This window comes from Polyodon spathula, chromosome 18, assembly GCF_017654505.1.
Source record: "Polyodon spathula isolate WHYD16114869_AA chromosome 18, ASM1765450v1, whole genome shotgun sequence".
Classification (NCBI taxonomy): domain Eukaryota; kingdom Metazoa; phylum Chordata; class Actinopteri; order Acipenseriformes; family Polyodontidae; genus Polyodon; species Polyodon spathula.
Window position 1 is genome coordinate 3,173,347 of NC_054551.1, and position 25,947 is coordinate 3,199,293.

Sequence of the window (25,947 nt, forward strand, 5' to 3'; positions counted from 1 at the left end):
GATAAAGCAGTTGTCTGTATTTAGAGAGTAACACATCATTTTAAAATACCTGTAATCTAAAATAACGATTTTAAATGCAGGTGAAACACAACTATTATAAGCACTGACATATTGTTTAATTAGAGAAGTAACTGTGGGGAAACCCCTAAGAGTTGCTGAAGATACCAAAACTTCCCATTTTTGTGTGTGTGTGTGTGTTGGAGGTATTTTCGTGATGAGTGTTTCTGTAGACTGCGTATACATTGAATGGTGTTTATGAACAGGATAGCGTAAAGATGTTAGTCAACTCTGGATAGGATCAATTCCTGCGCTCCAGGAATTCAGCGACAGGGATTTTCACTCCGGGTTATTGTTATTGTCCGCAGATCAGCTGTTAGAGTTGATTGCTCTTTGGTTTTCATCAGGAAATCACATGCTGTTGCAGAAATTCACGTGACAGACTGAGTTATGGAGGTGGAAATCAATGAAGGTAAAACAATTCCACTATATATATATATATATATATTATATATATACACGTTATACATTATGTGCCACACTCACACTGTACAGAACATACATAACATCAAACAACAGACCTTACAGTGCAATTGTATACACCCACCTAAAGACTTCGTTCACATATTAAAACCGTCTTCTTGTTCGTCTTTTTTCGACAACTAACTTTCTATGGCTGGCTTCAGTTACATGTGAAAGTCCAGCACACAACAGGTCGTGATGAACATAGTAATTGAGAATTAGCAGCTGGGATTATGGGGTTTGCAGTGCTAACGGTTTTCATATATTTAGTAGAAATTCAATCACAGTGCTTTTGGAATTACTCCCCGCTGTAGTTACCACAGGCAGACAGACAGACAGACACACACACAAACACACACACAAACACATACAGACACATTCATATGTTAGTTTAATACGGAAAAGGTGTTGTTTTAGCATTCTTACAAGTTAAATAAATACATAGCTTATGCACACGTAAAGTCACGTTTTATTAGACAATATGTAGGTCATATTTAGGCAAACAGACACCAGTAGGTCGATTGGAAGACAGCAGAACAGGGTTGTGTCCATTTTGGAGCCTGTCCTAACTTATGTCAGTGATCTCCCCCTTGACTTTCCAGCAAAGACTGATATATGGGCAGATTCAGTTAATGGAAATGGTGACTATGTAGAGATGGATCCTTGCCAGTAAAGACAACGTTGCTAGACATAAGTATCAGAAAGGGCAAAGAAAGGTGGAACTCGTGTCATTTTTTTACAACCATATAGTTAAACCAGTGAAGTAGTTACCTGTGTATGAGACAGATACAGTTTAAAGCATTGATATTGTCAGATGTGCCGTTTACAATGGCTTACTGACTCGTGTTTAGGTGTAGTGTACCATACCTTGTGTTGAATATATTATAGACTGTAACATGTTAGCAGTATACTAAAACAAATGTTTTCCTTTTTCTTCATGTACAAGTATTGTACTCATTCTGCAGCCCATGTATGTGTACTTTGCATGTCATTTTAATTTCAGGTCACGGCTGTTTCTGCAGGTATAAAAGATTATGCAGTATTGTTTGGAGTCATAAACTTTTTTTTTCTCCTAGGTTCTGTACCTCCCTATTACAGGGAGGTGTATGAGGCTATCTGCTGTAAACAGGAGGATCGTGTACAAACAGATGTGTTTAAGAGGTTGCTGAGCAAGACAGACCTGTCAGTCGCTTTACAGAATCAGGTACAGAAAAAAAATAAACCATGACCACCATGTTAAAAAAAAGATTGATAATAGTTTTTTGGTATGTGGTGCTGTGGCATATCCTTTTTTTTTTTTTCTAGGTGTGTGTGAAGGGATATCTATCTCTACATTCCATGTAGACTCGTGTGAATGGATCAAGAAAGCGAGGCAGACAGATAAAATAGTGCTTAAGAGAGTAATGCAATGCACAAATCCTGGAAATAGAACAAAAAAAAAACAACTATATTTTAATATAGGGTTCAGCTGACAGCAACATGTAGAAACAGGCAGTGCATATCAGAAATACTAGTAAGTGGATTGAAAGTAATCACTGTATACTGAAACAACTAGAAAATCCAGTGTGTTTTTTTTTTTTTTTTAAGCTCAGGAAGGCCTGTCATCTGCAAAAAGGAACACAATGCATATTGTGGGAAATGAAAGAAAGCCTGAAAAAATACCTTCCCTTCCTGTGTCAACAACTGTGGCAAACTTGAAAACAATTTTTGTGTTCACTGAAGTAGAGATTTTTGCGGTGTGTCACCTGGACGGTCTGTCTTTGAAGTAGCTGTAGCTGTTAGTTTATAGGTGAAATGAATGGGATAGCTGGGATAGCACCAGTAGTCCTGTTAAGATAAGAATAATATGTTTACAAAGCAACACAGACAAAGCATGTGTTTGTTAGTTTTCGTTGACTGCTCTAAGACAAATCCTAATTAGACCAGAATACCCCGTGGTATGTGGTATCACAGCCAGGTAAGAACACTTGAGGTGGTACAAATTAATTACAGCAATTAGGGAGAAGGTTCCCACAGCTACTTCATTAGGTTAAATAAATGGGTGTGTAAGATATATAAGATCTGTTAAAAGAAACACTGCTTTTGGACAGCAGTGGGGGAAAAAAAAAAAAAAACAGTCCCACAGTCCAGTTCAAAAGCACATTAAAATTAGAGATCTGGATTGTTGATCACTAGATTCTTCTTGTTTACCCTCCTGTGCACTAGAAGCAAGATGTTGTTGGCTATGCAGTTTCTTTACACCCCCTACAGGTAGTTTCAGCTCTAAGCACCCAGGCTTCCTACCTTTTAAACATTTCAAAAGTTTTTTTTAAATTTTTGTATTGGACTATAGACGTTTAACTCAGGCCAAATCCATGTCCGCCAAGGATTATTTATGTCATTAAAATGTTTTTCTAGATTGCAGAACATGTGGACTGTAAGCAGGGTTTCCTGTCCAAACTGGCACTGTACAAAGCCCTGGCCCTGATTGCGCTGGCTCAGCAAGGGAAGCACCCGAGCCCCAAACTCTTGGAAAACTTCACCCAAGGTACCACAGCAAGGGAAAGATGTCAGATTGATTGACGTTAATGTCTTTGGATTTTTAATGAATCTAATAAAGAGTATTACAGATCATTGACTGAGAAAAAGAAAGTTGCATTAAACTAAATTATAAATAGTGTTTTTTATTGTAGCCTGGAGCGCTAAAAAATATAAGTATAAATGGCCCTAATACAAAGGAAAAGGAAGTTATAGTAAACATAATTCATGATTGTCTTTCTTGACCTTCGTCCATAATCTGTACTTTCCTCCCCCCGAAAATAAACGGCTCAGCACAATTTTGCTTGCTTTTTGTTTTGATAAAACCTTTACTCTCTTGCCTTCCTGGATTCAAATTAGTTGTTTTTGTTTTAGTTCTACTGTATTTTTTTTTCCAAGGAAGGTTGACTGGGTGACAAAAAAACAAACATGCAACATGTAGCGTGTGTTTGTGTAAATGTCTGTTAATGTGTCATACATTGGGACATTCTGGACAGTAGACTTTGCTGCAATGAAAGGATTGAGCTTATTTAAAAAAAACAAAAACAAAAACATTGAAGTGAAAAGTCTGCAGAAAAATGTCGTTTGGGTTAACTTTGTGAATGTTTTACTTGGGTTTTGGCGCTTGTTTTTGAACCAGTTCTGATTCTAGCCCCTCATATTCTCTTTCTGGGCCTCATTGTTTTTACAGGTGCTCCCAATATGCCAGGCTGATGTTTGTTTTTTTTTCTCTCTCTCCAGTCATTGCCTCTGTGAAAAACATTGTTTCTTGTAAAACCATGCCCTGACTCAAACCTAGAATTTTTGTTGCCTTAAGCTCACTGGAGAAAGCTGCTGAGTAAATAGATACATTTTCATTACATCTGTATTTAACATCCCATAATGGTTTTTTAATGGACTCTGTTTTGGTTACATACATTTTCTGTTGAGTTGCAGAATCAGTCAGCTGATCAAAGAAGAATATCATGTACGGTGTAGGTTTTAATTGTGCTTTAGTTGCAATCAGATTCTATCCATCTTTAACTCAGTACTTTCCAGTCTAGTAAAAGCAAAAGCATTTCCTGTACGGCAGATTAAGAGAACTGAAAACATCCACTTTTGGGTCTGTTGTAAACAGAAAAATGTCTTGAGTAAAAATATGTCTTCCTAGTGTTAGTTTTATTTTTCTGTGTGAGAGTTCCTTGAAAGATTTAAACTTAGAATTATAATGGACAATTATTATTATTATTATTATTATTATTATTATTATTATTATTATAATAATGTAGCAAAGTATATGTACAGATTTCTTTACTCTGCACATGACACTATGCAAATATTAAGCTAAAATGCAGAGCATCGTTTCTAGAAAAGCATAGTGCCACGTTTAAGTTGTTTGGCAGTTCTAAGAATGACATAATGATGTTTTTATTTTTGCATGAAGTTGCATGGTCTTTTTTAGTGATCTCATACAAAAAAAAATAAAAAAATAAAGTTGTGTTCATTTGGTAGAGTTTCCAAAGCCCAATCTGGGAGAGCTGAAAGATCTACAAGCACTAGGAATGCAGCCGGCCTCTCGAAACCCTCTCTTCCTCTCACAGACCCTGGATGAGCTGCTGGATATCGACACTGTGCAGGTGGAGCTCATTCCTGAGAAGAAAGGGCTTTTCCTCAAGCATGTGGAATACGAGATCACCAGTCAGGTACAACCAGCACACCAACAATGCTCGGGGAAGGTGGCATGATAATATCTTTTTTTTTTTTTTAACTCTACATTGGTGTTTATGGAGTCATAAAACTAATTAGGTTTGTATTCTTGTAAGGATATTCTGTTATGTTGAAAGTCTTAGACTCATTGAAGGTTCTAAGAAAAACATGTTGTAAACATGCGTTTTAAATGTAAGTTATCTTCAGTCAAGTGCTTGTTCATTAATTCGTTGACAAGACTCAACTGAGGCCAAAGAGTTACTCACCTAAAAAAGGTTGGGGACTGTGCTATATCTTCTTGTGAAGTAGTGTAAGTAGGGCTGTGAAAACAAGGTAACAATTGTTAAAATTGCAGGACATGGTATTGTGCAAAGGTTGCATGCATGGTTATTCAGCTGACGCCAGTAAATTGAGGCTCGAACTTCATATTTCAATCTATTCTGGAACAAAGTTCAATGCTGTAAAACCTACAATCCAGTCTTCATACTTATGATGCATAGGGTATTAAACCTTTTCCAACGACTATATCAGAATGTTCACCCAATTGGCTACAACTCAGTATATATTTTAGTTTTTCATTTATTTATTTCTAGAAATACATGTTGTTAAAGTTGCAAGCAGTTGACTGTTAATTTTTATTCTGCAGCGTTTCCAGGTTTCGGTTTACCGCAGATACAGTGATTTTGATGTGTTTCATGATCTTCTGCTCCAGAGGTTTGCCTACAGAATGGTGCCAGCCCTCCCACCCAAAAGGATGCTAAAAGGAGGTAAATAAATGGAACCACCGGAAAAAAAGCGATTCTGGGAGTTCCAGTTCCAAACAATGCAGTCTCACATTTCTTGTTCTCTAGTGAGAATTTGCTATCCCACTTTCCGTTTAGAGTAGTGCTGGTAAGTTAAAATAAATAGGAAATTATTAGAGCAGGAGATTAAAACAACAACGTTTTGTCTTCTGTAAGTAAAATATGCTAAATATAAGGGGATTTTTGCAATGGTTTGTGAAAAGGGAACGGAGTAGTTCCTTTATATAGGTGGTTGAGCAGGGACGTTTAGGGGTAGCTTTTCAGTAAGCTAATGAGGGGGAATTCAAATGACGTACAAGTTCTGAGAGATGATATTTGAAATAATGTACGTAAAGGCCTGACTAACCTGTTACATATATTTTGGTGGTCTTTATAACTTCATAGTGTTCCTGTTTTTTTTTTTTTTTTTTTAAGAACATGGCTATCAGAAAATTAGAGGTCGACACGAGTACCTGAAATCCTGGGTACCCAGCGGGTTTTAAATTACCCAACGCTACCTAGGTCTCTTTTTACTACCCGGGTGTCGATTTATTAATTTGAGAATTTAAAGAATATGTAGAAAATATGACAATACAGTTGGATGTGCGGGTCTCTAGTCAGTGTCATAAAGACAACTTTAAAACATGGTTTGCATTAAGCCTTTTCTTAATTGACAGGGTATCAATGTTTCACAGAAAACATTAACACACAGCGAGCAGCAAGTACACCTCAGTAATAATAACTGTGACGACTATTTTTCTCAGGAACTAAATCGGAAGGAAAACAACATAACATCCTGTTGGTTGATGTCAGTGATAACTCTGATCACTTGATAATAAATGTGTAGCTTCCAATGTTGAATGCTTTATCGACAGTTATTACGCAGATATAGTTTCTTACCAAAAAGATCAAATAAGTAGCCTTCTTAAAAATAAATAAGCAAATCAATAAAATAATGTGGAGCACATTAAATAAGTGAGTTTCCTCCTTTTGAATGAAATATTTCCTCATTCCTGCAGAGTTGGCAAATTTCATTTTCTGCTGCTTGGTAAAGAAATTCCACCCAATGCTTTGCTTGGATGCCTTTGTTATGTATTCACAAGACAGAATTTAGTGATCCGGAATGGCACTTTTATTGTTACAATCAAACAGACGCACATGTCCCAACTCTTGCGACTGCTGTCAAAACCCAGCTGGCTCAATTTGTGGTAGCTGTTGCGACAGTCCATAGCGTAATAGCGGTGCTGAACTACTGCATTAGTTTTAAAACTGAACATAAGACATGTTATGTAACAACAACAGCTGAATATGGCCAATATCTGTCGCAACTAAATGTATATGTACTATATAGTATTTAAATATTTATCATGCACTTAAAACATTAATATATGTGTTTTTTTTTTATTTTAATCATTACCTGGGTATTTTTCATGGTGGGTACCGGGTTCTGGATTTTTTACGCATGCCAACCTCTACAGAAAATGTAACTTATTTTTTTTTCCCCCCCTGTTTCTTTAATACTCCTCCAGTCTTGACATCTACGACCGACCGGGAGTTTATTGAGGGTCGGAGGACAGCTCTCAGGCGTTTTATTAACCTGGTGGCACGACACCCTTTCTTCTCAGAGGATGGACTCATAAAAATCTTCCTGACTTTCAGTGGTTCAGTAAGTAGCTTAACAATATTCAGGTGAAAGCAGCATTCTTCCCACAGTGAAGATATCCTTAAGAGGAGAAGCTGGGATGCTGTTTCTGTGAACACTTCAAAGAAAAGAAAAAAAAAAGTATCAATCCTGAACATGCCGTATATAATTATAATACAATGTTGGGAGCCTCAAGTACTTGCTACTGAGCTTCTAATGACATACTTATTCTAATGATCAATTGGGCATGGTAATAGATTGGGGCCAGGAGGCTGTACCTTCACAGTTTCTCAAGCTGCAGACATTTGTAAAGAGCTAGGGATTTACCAAAGCGCTTTGATTGTACTTTTTTTAAATAGCAATGATTTTCCAGTTAGAGGCACTGTATGCAGTGCGCTGCTTTCTTCTTGGTAAGCCGCAGTGGAAAAAGTGTGGCATGTTCTTTAAAATGCCCTGTGGCATACAGTAGGCGGCATGTGCTGCCAGAAAGCTCAGGTGTGTAATCTAATTCAAATGTGATGCCTTTATTAAAAATTGCACTCGTTGTTGCGAGTGTGGCTGAGTATCACCAAAATAAATGTATGCATATCCACTGACTCGAGACTGGATGAGCGGCTCTGGAAGAGCTGCCAGGTAATTTAAGTGAATTATGTAAAGTGTTAATGAGGTCAGATCAACCCAGCCCAGTGCTGTCACCATGTCCCTTGCACTTACTACTTTCAGCATGATTAAAACTGAGGAGCATACGTAACTGGAGACTCGCAGCACCTTTTGTATAATTGAGTTCTCCTCAGTTGTCTTTTTATTTTCACAAAGTGTCACAGCCCAGAAAGCTTTTATACGTCATTGAAACTATGCTTGTGTTAGAGATTTTCCTGTAGTTAAAATGTTGTGTTTTTTTTTTTTTTTTTGTCTTCAAAATGTAATGAAATCCATAAAAAAAATACTTTGAACAAGACTTACTGTATCAGCAGTTTAAAAAAACCCCAAAACAAACGTCTATTCCACATTTACTGTCTTTGATTTTTGTAAAATGGGGTACCAATAATACATATTCATACAGTAATATCACACATCTTTCTGCATGTGTGTGCTCATTTATTTGTTTTGTTTTTTTCCAATAGGATGTACAAAACAAACTACGTGAGTCATTCAAGACAGCAGGGGATGAATTCATAACATGTAAAATAGCAACACAGGCCAAGGTACATATTCTGTTTTGCAGGAGCTAGATACTCCCAATAAATCGCTCTTCCTTCTGATTGAATTTCCATAATATTAAAGAAAGTTCTACAAACAAAGTAGCAATAAGGATTCAGGGAATGTAACATTTGTAATCAATACTAAATAAAGTAATGCATGACATGAATTAAATCCTGCGTTGAGAAAAAAAAAAATAAATTAAGGAAATAATGATCTGCATGATTGCTTTGTGATTGCTCTGTTGCAGGAATACCTTCCAGGCGATATCCAAGCCAAGTTTTCTTCCAGCAGGGAGATGATCCGAAACATCTTCAACAGCTTCCAGAAGCTGCGGGACCAGGCGGAGAGGATGGCTGTGCGCTCAGTGGAGAACGCCACGGATCTGCTGATGTTTGGGAGGGAACTAAGGTAAGCAGAAGGCAGGCAGTGACGCTTTGCGCTGATTTGGGAGAGGAACGGCCGTGGCAGGTAGTCACGTGGTGGTGCTTGGGCCAAGCAGAAAACTTAATTGAAGCTTGAAGACTGTTCAAGAAGAATAGTCTTGAAAGTGTTTGTTTTTGGTCTGTCACTAGTGTCGTTATACATCATAAGGAAAGAGGAGTTGCCATGACAAACCAGTTGCAACATTAATATGCCAAAATATACCTCGCAATTAAATTGCTGTTTTGAATTCAATAGTAGCAAAACCCCTTGACTTTAATTATTTTTTTTTTTTTTTTTTTTTTTTTTTTTTTTTTTTTTTTAAATTGTGGTTGGACACTAAATTGCTCTTTTGGAATTACTTCCAAACAGTCCAAAACATTCCAAATCTTCGGGTCTTGTCAAATGCTAGTATTCAGAGTGATTGCTGGAGCCCAGAACTCTCAAGTGCTTGAACTGTTGCGGTCTCTGTGTTGTTTCCCATTGAATGACTGGGAGATGTCTTTGACATTGCAGTGCCCTGGGCTCAGACACCATGCCAGTGCAATCCTGGGCCCCCACAAACAAGAACACATGGGGCACCATGAGGCAGTCTCTGAAAGGGCTCTCTGTGGAGTTTGCTCTACTGGCTGACAAAGCAGCACAACAGGTGAGTAAAACAGCAGAGAAGCGTCATACCACAGTGTGCAGTTAACAAGTGCTATAGTAAAATCTGCAAACACTCATGGTTTTCCAATAATCCAACTGGATTACCTACCATGAAATCAAACATTTGAATGTGCTCGGATACTGCTCTGAAAGCCCTTGTAAATAAAATGATTCATCTCAGCGGGTTTCTTCCAAGTTAAATATTCAGTAATAATAATACTACTAATAATAATAATAATCAAGGAAGATTAAAGTATTGTATAAAATGCCTTTCTCTGTAATATTATAGTATTACAGGTATACATATTTAAAAGATTAATTTGAATCTCTAGCTACTCTAACTGACTCTAAACTCATAAATAATGATTTATTTTCCATCTGAATATAAAATAGGGTTCTGTGTAGTCAAATGCAAATGAGTAATTAATTGGTGTTAAATGTACAGCTGTCGTCATTTTGTGGCAAGACCTGCCCTTTTAAACTGTGTTGGCTTCTAATATAGACAAGCTTGGGTCCACAATTCGGTGGCAATAGAAGTACATAAGTTTAATTTAAAATGCAGTTTCCTCGGTTCCTAATTGGGTGCCTTTTTAGTTCCATTTTTTCCCTCTCTTTTAGGGTAAAAGAGAGGAAGAAGATGTAGTGGAAAAACTGAATCTCTTCCTGGATTTACTAGAGTCATATAAAGTGAGTGCATCACCAGAATGGTGGCTGCTGCATTCTATGATGAATAACCCTTCTGCAAGACACATGCTGTGCTGTGTATGTGCTGGAAGGCTTTTTCTGAACAAGTGTGGTATAGCATTTGAGTAGGCAATAGGTTAGATCTTACAGGGATTGTACATACGATTACCCGAAAAGCAGTTTCAGATTAATGAGCCGCAGTGAAAAGGTGACGTGTTAAGGAATGCCTAGAAACGTAGTAATAAAACCTGGAGTAATGCAAACTGCTTTGCAATGGAAGTGGTCTCCCATAGCTAGCTTTTAAAAAAGGAGTGCAGACACAAGAACCATGTACTTACAAGTGGGGGGGGTGGGGGGGGGGGATTAGGTCTGACATATGGCAGACTCCGTTTTGTATATCTATAGTCATGTCAGATTTCCTTGTTAAACCTGGTGCTCTAATATACAGTAAATAGTATCCCTGAATGTGGAAGGCTGCATATGGTGGAGTTGATAACTAATTCACAAAGCAGGCTTCTACAACTTTATAGACCAGAATATGTACTTTTAAAATAACTTTACCTTTGTTTAATAATTAGTGGAACAAGTTGCTTAGTGTATGTGTGTGTGGGTGTGTGTGTGTGTGTTTAATGGGATTAATGTTGAACTGTGGGGCTGAATGACTGGCAGTAGCATTGGCATTATAAAACTACCCATTGTGCCCGTTTTGAAAATCTTCACAGGGTTTAAGTCTGTGCTTGATTCTGCTTGCAGGATTTATGTGAACGGCATGAGAAGGGCGTTCTGCATGATCACCAGCGTGCGCTCCAGAAGTACAGTGTGATGAAGAGGCAGATGATGAGCGCCACTGTGCAGAGCAAAGAGCAGGTGTCTGTGGATCAGCTGGAGTCCCGCATTGTACAGGTACAGGTGGAGCAGGCCAGAGAACTCTTTTAAAACTGCCGAAAAATTAATAAGGTTATTCAACAATAAAGAACAGTATCAGCCCCAGTCTAAAGTCTTGTTTATGTGCGCCTTCTGTGTAAGCTACTGAAATTATTTAATTGAGTATATTATATATAACAGGGTTAAAAAAAATAAACTTACTAACTACTTACAAACCCCTCTATTCTTCAGTCTCTGCCTACTGGCATAAACAGTAATGTCCCGGTGTGTTGTATGTCATATGAATGTGGTTCCTACAGAATGCAGCACCCCAGCCCTGCATATTAAAACTTCATCAAACTACCGTTTTTTAAGCTGCTGTTGAAGATTGTACTACCATGACCATGCTGCAGGGGGCAATGTTGTGAATGTTCAATTGCATTATAGCGGAACAGAAGGTGGAACAGCTTTACTTAGCGAGTCTAAACTTTAATTTGAAATGTTTCAGCAGCAGAACATCATTGAGATTACCCATCTTATTTCCTGGGAGGCATTAAAAACCAAAGAAACATTAAAGCAGCTGATCAAGCTGTTGCATTCTTACTGACACCAATTAAAGGCATCGATATACACAACAGGGGGTTCCACCCATGTTAATAGAAACTCAGCATCCTAGGGGGAAAAAGATAATTTACTCAAGTTTGAGTTACTTACTGGATTAAGATCTGTTAAAAGTTTGTTTGCTGTTAGACGTGAGCCAATCAGCCATGATCTCTATGGTCATGCATGCGATTGATACGATAAAAGCTGAAAACAAGCTTGAGACATAGGATAAGTGTCAGTAAATAAAATGTCTTGTGATTATATATATATATATATATATTATATTATATATATAGTATATTATATATATATTATATACAAAATAAATAAGTACAAGTTTCTTTGATGTAACGGGACATATAACGTTTTCAGATGGTCTTCAGTATAGTATCATATGTCATGTAAAGTATACAGTTTTTCATGTTAAATGTAAAAGTTTCAATTGGTATTTTTTTTTTTTGAGGTCAGCAGTACTAAGATTCGAGCAAAATATATGAGAACTGCAAAGTGGTATGTAATTCAACATGTTAATGTTACATTATGCAGCAGGTTTCATTTGACTTTATGAAGCAAAATTAGTTAATTCTGTAGGGTGATGCAAAACTTTTGTCCAACGCTGTATACTAGTAATTAAATAAACCTTGTACTTGTTCTGATTCTAAATCTTTCAGCAAGAGAATGCAATTCTTACCATGGAGCTTCGGAACTATTTCTCCTTGTTCTGCCTTCACCAGGAGACCCAGCTGATCTACACTTACCTTCAGATTATTGCCTATATCCTGGAAGCCTTTGTCAAGTCCCAGATACAGGGGCACAGGGAGGTAAGCACTCAGTTTAATGCATTATTTCACAACAGGGGCCACTTAAGTTAAGTGTAATCATAACTGTATAACATTTAGAGAGCAGTAAGAACAGAACTAGACGGGGGGGGGGGGGGGGGGGGGGGGGGTACACTGTAGTTATTATTGGCACAACCACTGGCAATCTAAAATGTATGATTGAATAGGACCTAGCTTTAAAAGCATGGGTTAGGGATTGGGTTGGGGTTAAACCTTCAAGCTTAACCAGAACTGAGGTAACCTTTAACTCGGTTCTATCCTATGTTAAGGTATAATAACTGATGTAATTTTCCTTATTAAACATTTGATTATGTATTTATTTTTTCCCTGTAGATGAGTGTAGTTTGGCTTGACCTTCAGCCTAAGCTGAGTTGCTTGTTTGGGGCATCAAATGGAGTGCTACCCTCCCCACTGACACCCCAGCAGGGCAACTGGAAGCCTCCAAATGCCTTTCCAAATTAACTGGTGAAGGTGTAGACAATGCACCCATCAACAAAGCAAAGCTTGCTTATAATACAGTGAGCGTCAAGAAAGCACAATGCAGCAACAACAGCGATAGGATATTATTCTGTAATGACAGACGCTTGTATCTAACATTGTACGTATTCTTTTCTGAACATACAGTACATTGCTGAACAAATGTTTTAATTGCAAACCTAGTCCAAGGATAAGCTCAGGATAATAAGTGGAGAAAAAAAGGCTATGTCAGATGGTGACATAACCCTATCCTGACCAGGACTTATTTCTGACCAGAAGTAATTAAGAATCACATCCATAATCTTTGGAAACTCTGTATACGTATAAGTGGAAAATAGTTGGGTACAGGGCTCGACTTTAATCTGTTGCACCTAAGCTCTTGCAAGCTGACCACGTTCTTGATTTGTCCTGTTCTGGGGTCATGTATTGCATTTGGTATATCTTGATAAACGGTAAAACTATTTCAAACTGGATTTTCAGTATTTTTATAGTCTTCTTTACAAGTCAAAATGACCATGTCTTAATTTATAATTCAACACTAACACAAATACTTTAAATGTTGTACTTCTTATAAGCTTAGATCAAACTAGCATACATATGTACTATATTTTCTTTTCTTTAGATTGCTGTCAAATTAGGATTTATACTAATCACATCACAGAATAAGTATTTTTTTAATAGCATATCAGTACAAAGACACGTGTATATAATCCTACATGAGGATTCATAACTCTTAAATTGTGACACTGAAAGGATTTTTTGGCTGTTATATTAAACTCCTAGTTTTCATATTTTAGCCCATGTTGATTATTCAATGTGAGACTTGCAAACTGTGAAGAGCTACATTTGAGCTTAGTGTTCAGGGAATGTTTAGCTGTTTAACAAAAATGCTATTGCATAGAAGCCATATAGAAAATATTTAAGTAGAGTGTAAGTATTTTGTTATAATGTGGATCTGCAAAGAAAATGGGTAGTAAGTTTTGGGAACAAGGGTTATTCTCCTATAAAGATAGATTGAAAAAATGGAAATATTTTGTTAACATTAGTCCCTTTTAGAGTAGCATGCTAGCTATATGCCAAAGATTGAAATATCCATAAATGAATCCTAATATTTTGGGTTTAAAATAAATATGGGTCTGATTATCAAAGAAGCTGAAGCTGTTTGTGCATGAAGATTAACTATGTGATGTATTTAGTTTAGTTCTTGGTGCCTTAAAGACTCATGAGGATTGTGTCAGTTTAAAACTGAACTGAGTGGTTTTAAAAATCAATAGGCATCCAGTTATCAACTGGCCATTGACCAATGCTAATTGCTGTATGAGGAAAAAATTCTAAAAGCCAAAAGTCAATCTAAGTCTATGTCTTTTGTCGAGGTGTAATCCAGCTAGAATAATGTAGCCTATAACAGAATACCTGTAACTGAATACAAGTTTAGAATTTATGCTAGCATACCAGCTACTGTTATCCAGCGTTCAGTGCTTGCTTTTGTTCAGTTTAAGGTGCTGGAATGAAAAAGCATATTATAGATGGTCATCTGACCACTTGACAGTTTATGAGAAAAGTCTGTCTTTCATTACTTTAGAATTTCAATTTTAAGTGCATTCCTAATTCATACATATCTGACAAAATGTAAATTGGCCAAACAGAGGAATATAAAATGGGTATATCCTTGGTTTGTTTTTTTCACCCATGTAAAGAGCTTACATTTGAGCATATGCTATATAATGCATACTGCCATAATTGTCAGTAATTATAGAGTAAAACAAACATTTTATTTTTTTAAACTGTCACTTTTTGTTACGCAAGGAAATATTACTTTGTTATTTTCTTTCAATTGCTTCATCCAATGTATGTGCGGTATTTGTTAGAAGTATGTGTTCTGCCTTAAGAGACATGAAAATGGGTGTGTGCTTTTTGCTTGTGATTTTATTATTTGTTTTCTGTTAAAACCAAGCTAGTGGTGTTACTGGAATTGTGCCAACTGTAACCCCCTCTGTTGTTGTAACTAGGGAATGCATGTATAAGCTTGTAAATCACTCCTTATTGTCGTATCATTTCCGATTCATAGATTTGAGAAAATTGTAAATCTAGAATGTTGGAAAAAGAATATGAAATGTTTGGATCTTTATTGACAGATGCATTTGTCAAGTGATTGGTTTTGTGTGATAAATAGCACTATTTGGCAATTAACAACTAATGAATTAAAAGCTGAAATGTGTTTTAAATGTTTACAAATGTACACAAACACACACATATAAATACACAAATGTTATGTAGACTATATATATATATATATATATATATATATATATATATATATATATATATATATAAATATATATATATATAAATATAAATGGAAGTCAGTACACTATAATCTGAGTTTGTGGATTTTTTTATAAAGCATTTGTTTTTGGAAAGAAACAAGGGTAACAATAACAGGATATTTGAACCTGGTAAAAGTGAAGTATCTCAGGCTGAAGATGATGACATTTATTGCAAGATAAGCTCAATTATCACACAGGGATGCCCACTGCAGAAGATATTAAACTCGCTGTGAAACAACGTTTTTTGTTTAATTCTTCTTAATTGTGTTTTTTTTTTTTTTTTTTTTTTTTTTGTAATAGAAATGGTTTCTGAACTCCTGCACAGCCACATCAAACTGATCAAAGACATACACGGCTGGTTTCACAGTCCGCGGTCACAACTCACCTTAGCTCATTGCTTTTGACAAAATGTATTTTACCAAGACGTTGCGGTAAATGATACTTTTAAAATAGAATGCTGTCAGTTTTAAGTGATGGAAAACCTTTTATTTCATTACAATTTTGAGATTTATTTGAAAAGCTTTTTGGAAATTTACAGAAATAGTTACATATGGGCTATGTACTTTGTAGACACAATACAAAATTACATTAAAGAATGAAACAGCCAATAACAGAACCGCATACACAATTCCAGGCTTTCTGACAGCCTCTAAATCAGTTCCAGAGTTGCCTGGTGGGTTAAATTAGACTTTCATAACAAGCACTGTAGTTAATCATAGTGATTGCTGGCTTCTTCTGTCTTCATAACCACGTGTGTGTGTGTGTATATATATATATTATATATTGCAGAGTAGTTAAGAGCTCAATATTTTATTAACATTTGCTATCAAGTTTTTTTTTTTCTACTTAAGTGCAAACCCAAGTATATGTGCAGTATCAAAAGCTGTATAACTGCACTAGAATAGAGCTCTATGCTCTAAAATTCTCCAAGCGTTTATAGAAAATCAATTCCTCACTTGAAACTGAAGGACAAAGGAGTTTGATTTGTGGTTCTGGTGTAGATGACTAAGGAATGATGACATCAGCCATTCTCACCCTTTTAACTAGCTCCATCCTCTTGGATCTTTGATCTCTTTGTGTTTTCCCAGTTTCTGATACATCTGACATTGATCAGTAACAGTTACTTAAAAGCATTATTCTCACTACCCATGACAACTAGGCAGAGGCAGGAGGTAAATATTCAGTTATGAATCATCACCCCACATAGAAGAACTGAGTTTGCTGTAAGGGCAGGGATATTTGTTCTCAAAATACAATGTGCTTCACTTCAGCAAAAAACAAAAACTACCAAACTGATTTGGTAGGATTCCTAGTTGCAAAAAACAACTACTGCTTTTTTGAGTGTGGAGTAAAAATGCCTGTTTATAATTTTGATTTCTTTTACTGTTCACCTGCTGACTGGCAATCACGGTATCACAATGCAAGGCATACATTCTACCAGACGTGCCTAACACCTGAATACAGATTCAACAGTAAATTGCTTTGGCTCCAGTGGAACTAAAAATCTGGAACTAGAATCTAGTTAAATTCACACAAATGTTTTAGGGCAAGCTGCCAATTTCAATAATCAAAAAATCTGATGAGTTTAAAAAGTTGATAAGACCAAATTAGACTGTGTTGATATGCCTGGAGGGCTTTCGTAGATTTACAACACTAGTAGTAGTAAAAGATAGAGAAAATTGTTTTTTTCTAATTTCATATTTTAACACCAAGGAAATAAGAGTCAAATGCCTTTTGGAGCATTCAATACCATCACAAGAGTGTCTTGAGGCATGATTTGTTTATGATTGGTTTATTAAATCTTTCCAGAACCGCCAACATATCATTGGTTTGTTTTGTATTCTGTTTGCCATGACTACGCCTCATAACTACAAAATGGCATGTAAACAAGTGGCGAAACATGCAGTTGTTTCTCTTGATAAACAAAAAGTTGGAAATTGTTCTAGAGCTGCTGCTGCATTTTTTAACGTGTAAGGGTGCTGTGTAAATTAAGCTCAGGGGAACTGAAGGTTTAGTGGGTGCCTCCGATCCCACGACCGAGCCAGCTTCCTCTTCTGCACCTGGGCACTTGAGCAGATGTCAGCGAGCTTCTAGCCTCTGGACAACAAGGCCAGCCTGAGCTCACTGGGCACGATGAGGACGAACAGTCCCTTCAGGCATTGCCTCCCTAATCTGCACCAGCGCCAAGGCCAATGCAACATTCCCTCCATATATGTATGTCTAAAACCACAGAAAAAAGCAGACGGCTTACCTCTGGGATGCATAACAGTGATGTTACACAACAGTAAAAAAAAAAAAAAAAAAGAGAGAATGTATTAAAACATTTTTTGACTGTACCCTCCAAGACTTGCGCAAAGTAACTAAAGTCCTATCAGCGGCAACTTGCGAAAGATACAAGCCAGAAAGAGAAATACAGGGAGACTGTGTGTGTTGCTGCTATGCAATGATTCTTAACATAGAAATACAACCTGGCACGAGGAGTTACTTGCATCCACCATTTAGTGTTATCTTAATCTTATCCCAAGCAAATTCAGTGGAAATAAATAGATGGTGCTGTAACACTTACAGGTGTCCTTTGCAGTGTCCTTATAATAGTGATCATCCTCAAACTTGGTTCCCATTCAACCAGTTCCAGGCTCAGTCTACCAGGTTGCCTTTGTTCTGATATCAATGCAAAGTATTTGTGACATGACAGGTGAAATGTTGGCCATGTGTTTTAAATCTGGAGTCATAACTAGTATCATAGCTAACAGATGGTAAAGACGTTTCTTCAATCCTCTACAGTATGAAAAGAAAAGTTACAGCAAAAATGAACCATACTATCTGAAGAGCCTACAATGTCTTGCTTCTTTCAGATGCTGGTTCAAATCTAGGTTGATGGCCATCCCAATTGGATGCTGTCCTATACTGAATGCAACCTTTAAATTCTGCATTCTATCCAGTGTTTCTTTTAAAGTTTCTCCACTTCAAGTTTTTTTTTTTTTTTTTTTTCAAAGATGATGTTATGGCCCTGGAAATTACAATAGCCCAAGGATTTCTTCTACTGCAGAGGAAACCAGTCACCCCGCCACATCTGCTGGAAGGGGATTTTATCACAGTTGAACCACTGTGGATGACAGGACAACAACAACAACAACATGGGGCAGTGATTTTAAACCACCTCACTAAGAAACCCCCTGTAAATGTTTTAAATTGATTTTGCGAATTACATTTATTTGTTACTTTTTCAAATCTGTATACAAAGAGGTCCAGATTGAGGCATGTACAGCTATGGCCAAATGTTTTGCATCAACTATAATTGTAGGATTGCGACAAATAATAATTTAAAAAATAAGTAAATTATATATATATAAACAGAATTATTGAACTGAATGTAACCACTCTACCGGAAGCAATAATAGTAGTACAGTATTTCATGTCAGTTTTTTGTTACGTATATGAAAAACTACAAAGCGGTATGTAATTCAATGTTTCATTTGACTATATAAAATTTGTTAATTCTATAGGGTGATGCAAAACTTTTGGACACGCTGTATATTTTTAGCACTATACTGGCAGAAGTTCTTGCCAGAGAAAAAGACTTGATGAAAAGGCATTTCATTTTATGATCTGTAATAAATAATAAAGTCATGCTTTGCAGAAGACTGGCTATTGTTTTAGAAACAATGTACCAGTTAATGAATTATTGGCATCTTATTCCGTTGGCTCGCCGTGGAAACCATCCATCCTAAAAATGTGAACGTCATGCACTTCAGTTTCTCCCACAAACTCAAATTTAATCTGTCCAATCTTCTCCAGTGTGTCGACTGTTAGGCTGCTCCCCTTCAGCAGCTCCCTGATACAAGAACACAGAATGTTAGGCATCACGTAATCGAGGCATTGGGGAGTAAATGTTTTTGTCAGTTTTGTCAGTGCAGGGATGCCAGAACTGAAATCTGGTGCAGGTCTCAAGTGAAATGCATCAATACCTTAGTCCAGACTGCAGCAACTCTAATAGCCAATTACTGGTGTTTGGATGAACTTAGTTGGGAAACATTTTGACATTTAAAGAGCAAAAACCAAGTTAGTCTGTCAAGGGTCTAAAACACGTTTACACAACTACGGGAGATAAAGGATAAAAACCTTTACTTCTATATACCTGAATTAATACCTCCCCACATCAGCAAAGACACGGCATAGGACGAAACTACTAAATCGTTTTTTGTCTTTTTATCTTTAAAAAAAAAAAAAAAAAAAAATGAATGGGAACATTTTACTGTGCTTGGATTTGTTCCAGTGCAATGATAAAAGAAAAGGTTTTAATGTTACTGAAGTAGTAGGTCTGCTGTTAGTGAACTAGTATGTAACATAAATAAATAAAATAGGCCAGGGATCCTGTGTTCACCTAATCAAATTCCCAGTGTCTGATCTTCACATCTTTCACAGTAGCCAGGCGCCCTGCTCCTGGTTTCAGGCAAGGTGTAACACTGCATTCTCCATCTCTTGTTCCCTGCATCTCTGAACGAACTCATCTCCTTGCTGCCTACTTGATGGTTTCTCCTGGTTCCACACTGCCCCCTAACCCATTCCATCGGCCGGCCCCAAAGCCCCAGTAGTTCTTCTCCGGGCTGCACCACCAGAACCATGGGCCAGCATCTTCGATGTCAGCAAAGTGTCTCTTTAAACAAAACCTGTTTTTGTTCACATTGACAGGTGCATTGTTTTAGTTGCATATAACAGTTTAGTATGTGAGCAACAAAACACATAATCACTAATTTGAAGATACCTGATTACATTAAATTATGGGGAAATTAAAAATCATATGGCTTTCTTCTGAAGACTTGACATTTCTTTGTTTGGTATTTTGTTATGCAGAGACGCAGCACTTTATTCTTTTTACCATTGTAAATCCGGCTGAATGATCTAAGATCCTCCCTAGAAACAGAACAGCGTTCCCGTGTCATCCCCCCACGTGGGATCCTCACGCCAGTAATGTGTTTCATTTAAACCTGTTCGGTTGGGGAACACGACAGCGTGAAAATAAGTTGTTTTTATTTTCTTTCTTTTTTTTTTTTAACAGCACTGCTATATTCAGCTAGTAAATCGTGTGCTTTATATATATAATGTAAGGCATCGTTGTAAATTGTTTGTTGTCACATTGTTTTGTGAATTTCGAAACATTGTAAATCACACACTGTGACTGGCATAGTGTGTGTTGCACAAAAAAGGTCAAACTTGGTTTTTGTTGCCAGTGGTAGTGTATGAAAAATATTACAGTCAGCTAACAGACAGGTAAATAAGAGTTAGCCTAGTATTCATTTAGCTTCATTGTATGTCATTACTGGTGTTGTAATAATAATAATAATAATAATAATAATAATAATAATAATAATAATAATAATAGTTACAAATTAAGAGAGAAAGATATATTTGTAACAACATTCCCTAAAAAGTCACAACCTCTTGGGTGGTTTGGGTTTTTGTTTAATTCATCACAATGCTCATTTCAGGAAGTCTTTATCTGTCATCATTGAGATGAAGGACTACATGTACCATAATGCATCCTGGTGAACCAGTGCTCTGGTCACACTTTTGCAGAGGATTCCAGTCATCTGAATGCTAATGAAAACATAAAAGTCAGGTTTTTATGGAAAAAAAAAAAAAAGTATCAGAAATGCTAGTGGTATTGCATACCTTACACGTATATGCTGTACTTTTCTAAACGATATGTAAAAAATTTAAAAAAAATAAATAAAAATAATTGCAGATATTATTCTGATTTTGCTAACGGTATTTAGCCCCTGAAAAGCCAATAAAGAAGCTGATATAACAGTGATAATATATGAAAAAAATGGGCTTAAAGCCATTAATGATTAACTGAAGACCTTTGATTGATTGACTTGGCCATAAGATTACAGGTGTCTTTTTTATTACACAAGGCGGTCGTCCTAGAATCTCGTTAACCATCATTTGGTACCTCTACCCACCAGCTAATTCTTTTTCATTTGTTGCATTGTGTGTGTGTGTGTGTGTATGTGTGTGTTTTCCCCTTTAGAATTGTTTCCTTTCTCACTTCTGCGGAGGTCATTACACATTTCTGGCCAGTGCTTGAAGAAGACCCCTCAGAATCTGACAGGGAAGACTGTTGCGGAGCAGCGTTGGATGGTGAGACAGCTCAAAGACCCCTTTGTGAAGGAGGCTCAGGTGCAGAATTACCGCTGTCGCAGTGCGTTCAAGCTATTGGATATCACCGAGAAGCACAGGATCCTGCAGCCCGGACTCAGCGTGGTGGACTATGGAGCTGCGCCAGGGGCATGGAGCCAGGTTGCGGTTGAAAAAGCTGGAGCTGGTGAGTCCAAATCAAGCTCTATAGCTGCTATCTTTCTTCTCATTAACAGGAAAGGGAAAGTGTGCTCAAGCTCTTTGTCGGGTCAGTTTGGATCAGAACAAATGCTGGGAAGATTTCTGAAAAGTTTATGTTACCTTTAAAACAGTTTATCAGTCCAGATTTGTCAATGTTAGAATTATCCAGCTAAATCTACTGTAAAATTATAGGATTAACCAGCTAATGGTAACTCTGTATGTTTTAAAATAAAGCAAACTGATGTGAGTGTTGTGTAGGTTAGTGTACTTGCATTCTCCCGCATACTTCATCCAGACTAAAAACGTTATTCCACTGTTTTTTATCTTGTTGTATTATGGTGCTTTATACAAGTACATTTATATAACTTTCCAAGTTATATTACTGTTACAGATACTGAAGTCCCCACTGGTTTTGTGATAGCGCACTTTCTGGCTGATTCGGATGTGACTGACCCAGCAACCCAAAACAGACTACAGGAGCTTCTCCCTGCACACAGGGCGAATGTCATCCCCAGCGATATGGCACCCAATGCCAGTGGCTTTAAAGAGATGGATCACGAGAGGCTGATCAGCATGTGTCTCTCAGTGCTTGACCTGGCTGAGAAAGTGCTTCAGCCTGGGGGGACATTTCTATGTAAATGCTGGGATGGAGGACAAACCAGCTTGCTCAAAAACAAGCTTGCTCAGTCCTTTCAGGACATAAGGACTATAAAACCACAGGCCAGTAGGAAGGAGTCTGCTGAAATGTTTTTACTTGCAAAGAATTACAGGAAGAAATGATCAGCAGTTTTGCTTTCTTTTTTATATATCGAAAAGTTACATTTTATTTAACGTATTTGTTAAGAGGTATCCTTGCACTAAAGTGAAGCTTGTATGAAAGTGTACTGTACAAAGGAGATGTGTTCTTACATGGAATATGAAAGATATCATGATCAAATCTGAAATATGTAAAATAAAGAAATATTGGGTGTCAGCATTATATCAAGTGCCATATGTTCTTTTCCAGTAGGTATTAAATTTTTCCATTACATAGCAACAGGACACAGAGGATTATTAGCCATTCTTTATAATAGTGCAGTACTGTAGATAAATATTTAATGTTCTTCAAATGAACACAAATACTTTAAAGGCTGTATTGGCAGCTGTGTTTTTTTTTTTCGTAATAAAGATACGTACTGTATTATGTGTTATAGAGCCCAATTCCTTTAAATAGACATTTCAAAACACAGGAGAGAATTTAATTTACACAACCTGTAAGCCGCCTTTCAGAGGTTTGAACTTTGTCTCGACCTTATCACATAGCAGGGAAGGAACTCCCAACCCAATTAAGGAAGGGTAGAATACATACCTTTGAGTGAAACTGACTTGATTACATTCTTGAAGTTTTTTGAAGCTAAGCAAAAACAGATTTTTTTTTATTTTTCTATAATATACTGTAGCAATGGTATTCTAGGTTGCTACAGTGTAAATATTGTTTGATACACTATACTTACTTACACGGCAATGATAACTCTTGTGTGTTGAACACTCATTCGTCTTATCAAGTAGTAATATCTGGTGAATTAACCTAGTTAAGGCCAGGGTACCAATGTTTATGAATGAACTTCACTGACTTTCATGGAGTTGGAATCATAACTATTGGTACCCTTTGCATGAACTCAGCTAATTCTAGATTTTTAAATACCACTTGGTAAGATGAATGAGTGTTCAACACACTTACAAGAGGCGTCATTGCTGTGTGAGTATAGTGCATCAAACAATATTTATAACACTTAATTGGGAAACAGTACTGTTGCAAAGAGAGGGTATGTAAACTTTTGATGACAACTGTTTATATAATCTCTCAAGGGAGCATATATATACTGTATAATATCTGTCTTTTTCAATTCAGTAGCATTTTCTATTTTTTTCTTTCTCCTGTACTGTGTAGAACTTTTATGATTGGTGTCACTAGAAAAGGCAGCCTGAGCCACACTGTTAGAAATGGAATCATGTCTGCTGTCAGATTATTATTATTATTTTTTTGTTGTTTTCATTTCTACCATCCTGAGTTAATAATTGCTTGGTGTTTGAAACACCAAGCAATATATATATATATATATATATATATATATATATATATATATATATATATATATATATATATATGCCTATCAATGTATTATACAAAGACCAATATCAAAGTTGCTAATTATTGATGCCTTGGTTGGACAGGAGGAGAGAAGCAGGGTATTGTTAGAGCCCACACTGTTTTATTTAGGTGGAAGGATGCTGGTTATTCTTATAGCTGTTTTGATCAAGAGCTCTCGGGTCTGCAGCAATTTGCATGAAGACAAATAAGCTCATTATAGGATTTCTGCCAAGAAGCACTGAACTCCTTGTTAAAAAGAGTGGTTTGAAGAAAAACCTATTATGTGAAAAATGTTTACATTTGTGGTTTAGAACTTGGAAACCTAAAAGTGAAATTCCCATCAAGCTTTATTAAAGGCACAATTAAAACAATGCTATCAATGTTTAGGAACTCTCTTACAGGCTGTACACTGTAGAAGCATCAAACAGCAGTCTGTTTACATCAATTTGTATAATAAATTTCTGGTGGTACTTTTTTTGGAGCGCTTACTATACCAAATTGTCACAAAGGTACATTATGTGGAAATCCTGCCTTTTTGTTTTTATTAATGTGATACAGCACACGGGGAAACTTGGTATGCACATTGAAATTTCTCAGGTACTACCCCAATAGGTAAACCATTTTTTATTCCTTCATTTGTTAATAGTGGGGGGGAAAACAAGCCTTTATCTTACTGTATATAAGAATTACACTGAGGAAAACAGTTTAATCCAACCTACTGCTGTGTATTTCAGTCGACCTGTCTCATCCTGTTCTAAATCTACTTCTTATTCTCCTCCATAGTCAGTAACTGTTGTAATTATGTTTTTTTATTGCCCCCCCAAACAAGGCGATCACTGTTTTGAGAGTAGAGATTTTGGAGCTCCTGCGCAAGTTTAAAAGCCAGGCGATAAAGCTAACATCACAGGGAAGCGAGAGACAGGAGCAGGTGGAACAGATGGAGTTGCTTCACAAGTATGAATTTCAGTTTTAACATTTAAAATAAAAAAAATAAAAAAAAAGTGTGTTTTATTTATTTATTTATTTATTTATTTGCTTTGTTTCTGGCCTCTTAACGTGTTATCTTTCCAATCTTTTTTTAATTGGTTTGTTATGGGTGGTGTATACGTTATGTATGTAAATAGAACAAGATGACTCAGAAAGCTTGTGCATCGATTGTACAACAGATAACTACAGCTCCTTCGGAGATGGACTTGAGTGATGCCTGAGCTTAATTAGGTAGTCGATCGAGGAGAAAGTTGTCTAATTGTTCTCTGTATAACCTGGAGTGGTTCAGAATGCTGTGTGAGTTTTATTTCTTTCCCTGTCCTATATAATGTAGTTAACCTATTTGTATGCTACTCTCTTACCTCTTCCCAACCATGCACAATAATACTTTCTTTAAAAGAGAGGACGTGTTGATGTCCAAGTGGTATTTTGGCTTTTCTGAAACAGGAACATAAAACTATCTTGCATGGCTATCAAATGCATTGCTGATGAAGGCTTAAAATATAAAGCTAGCACTCACCATTCTTAATTCCTCTTCCCAAAAGGAAATGCCAGGAAGCATCCCAAAATACACAAAGGCTACAAACCTCTCAGGTTCTGAATTCTGAAAATGAGCTGAAGATAAAGTTAAGGGTTATCTCCTCCCCAAAATGGTTTTGAATCAATTTTCAATGTCCAGTTTGTCTATACAGAGTGGGGTGCATACTGCAGATCCTGTGGTGCGTGTCCTTGAGGACCCAGGTTAATATTGGTTATAATCTCTTTGGAATAAATCCTTTTTTTATTACTACATGTAGTTATTGTGGCTTATAGTTTTATAATAATTACCTAGTCACATCTGACTGCATGGAAAGGATCTTCTCATTGTTCTTGCAGTTCTGTTAGTTTAACAGCAGTGTGTGCCAATGCAGCCTCCTCACATACAGTGGCACTCTTCTTATACTTCCAGATGGGCACATTTTCTGCATTGACTGGATTATGCAGCCTTGCTTTGATACCTAAACTTTTTTGTTTTTTTTAAAGGAGGGATGATTATTATCATTATTCACTTTTCTGTAAAAGTAATATTTTTGAATGCCCTTGCTGTGTTAATTTTATTAAGCTTTGTCAGAATTGCTGCCTGACAATTCTGATTTTACAAGCAAGAAGCTTCCTGGTAAAGTAAATGGCTCATTACCCTCCCAGCGTTGAGTTGGGAGTCTCTCTCTCTCTCTCTCTCTCTCTCTCTCTCTCTCTCTCTCTCTCTCTCTCTCTCTCTCTCTCTCTCTCTCTCTCT

General features: G+C 36.7%; 2 protein-coding genes across 3 annotated transcripts; both read left to right on the forward strand.

Annotated features, from left to right (window-relative positions):
* Positions 1 to 295: 295 nt before the first annotated feature.
* Positions 296 to 18,676, forward strand: LOC121331220 (sorting nexin-8-like). Of its 2 annotated transcripts, none has more exons than XM_041278467.1 (13): positions 296 to 469; positions 1,596 to 1,723; positions 2,917 to 3,046; positions 4,528 to 4,718; positions 5,369 to 5,489; positions 7,034 to 7,170; positions 8,271 to 8,351; positions 8,597 to 8,757; positions 9,286 to 9,418; positions 10,036 to 10,104; positions 10,855 to 11,004; positions 12,240 to 12,389; positions 18,208 to 18,676. In XM_041278467.1, exons 1-13 carry the CDS (start codon positions 448 to 450, stop codon positions 18,235 to 18,237), a joined length of 1,503 nt encoding a protein of 500 aa, XP_041134401.1. In that variant the 5' UTR covers positions 296 to 447; the 3' UTR covers positions 18,238 to 18,676. The 2 variants fall into 2 exon arrangements, with proteins under 2 accessions (XP_041134401.1, XP_041134400.1); XM_041278466.1 differs by lacking the exon at positions 18,208 to 18,676 and adding an exon at positions 12,741 to 15,102 and having other exon boundaries at positions 299 to 469.
* Positions 18,677 to 20,648: 1,972 nt separating this feature from the next.
* Positions 20,649 to 23,020, forward strand: LOC121294088 (rRNA methyltransferase 2, mitochondrial-like). Its single transcript, XM_041217642.1, has 2 exons — positions 20,649 to 21,539; positions 21,945 to 23,020. The coding sequence occupies exons 1-2, from the start codon at positions 21,224 to 21,226 to the stop codon at positions 22,331 to 22,333; spliced, it is 705 nt and encodes a 234-aa protein (XP_041073576.1). The 5' UTR covers positions 20,649 to 21,223; the 3' UTR covers positions 22,334 to 23,020.
* Positions 23,021 to 25,947: the final 2,927 nt, after the last annotated feature.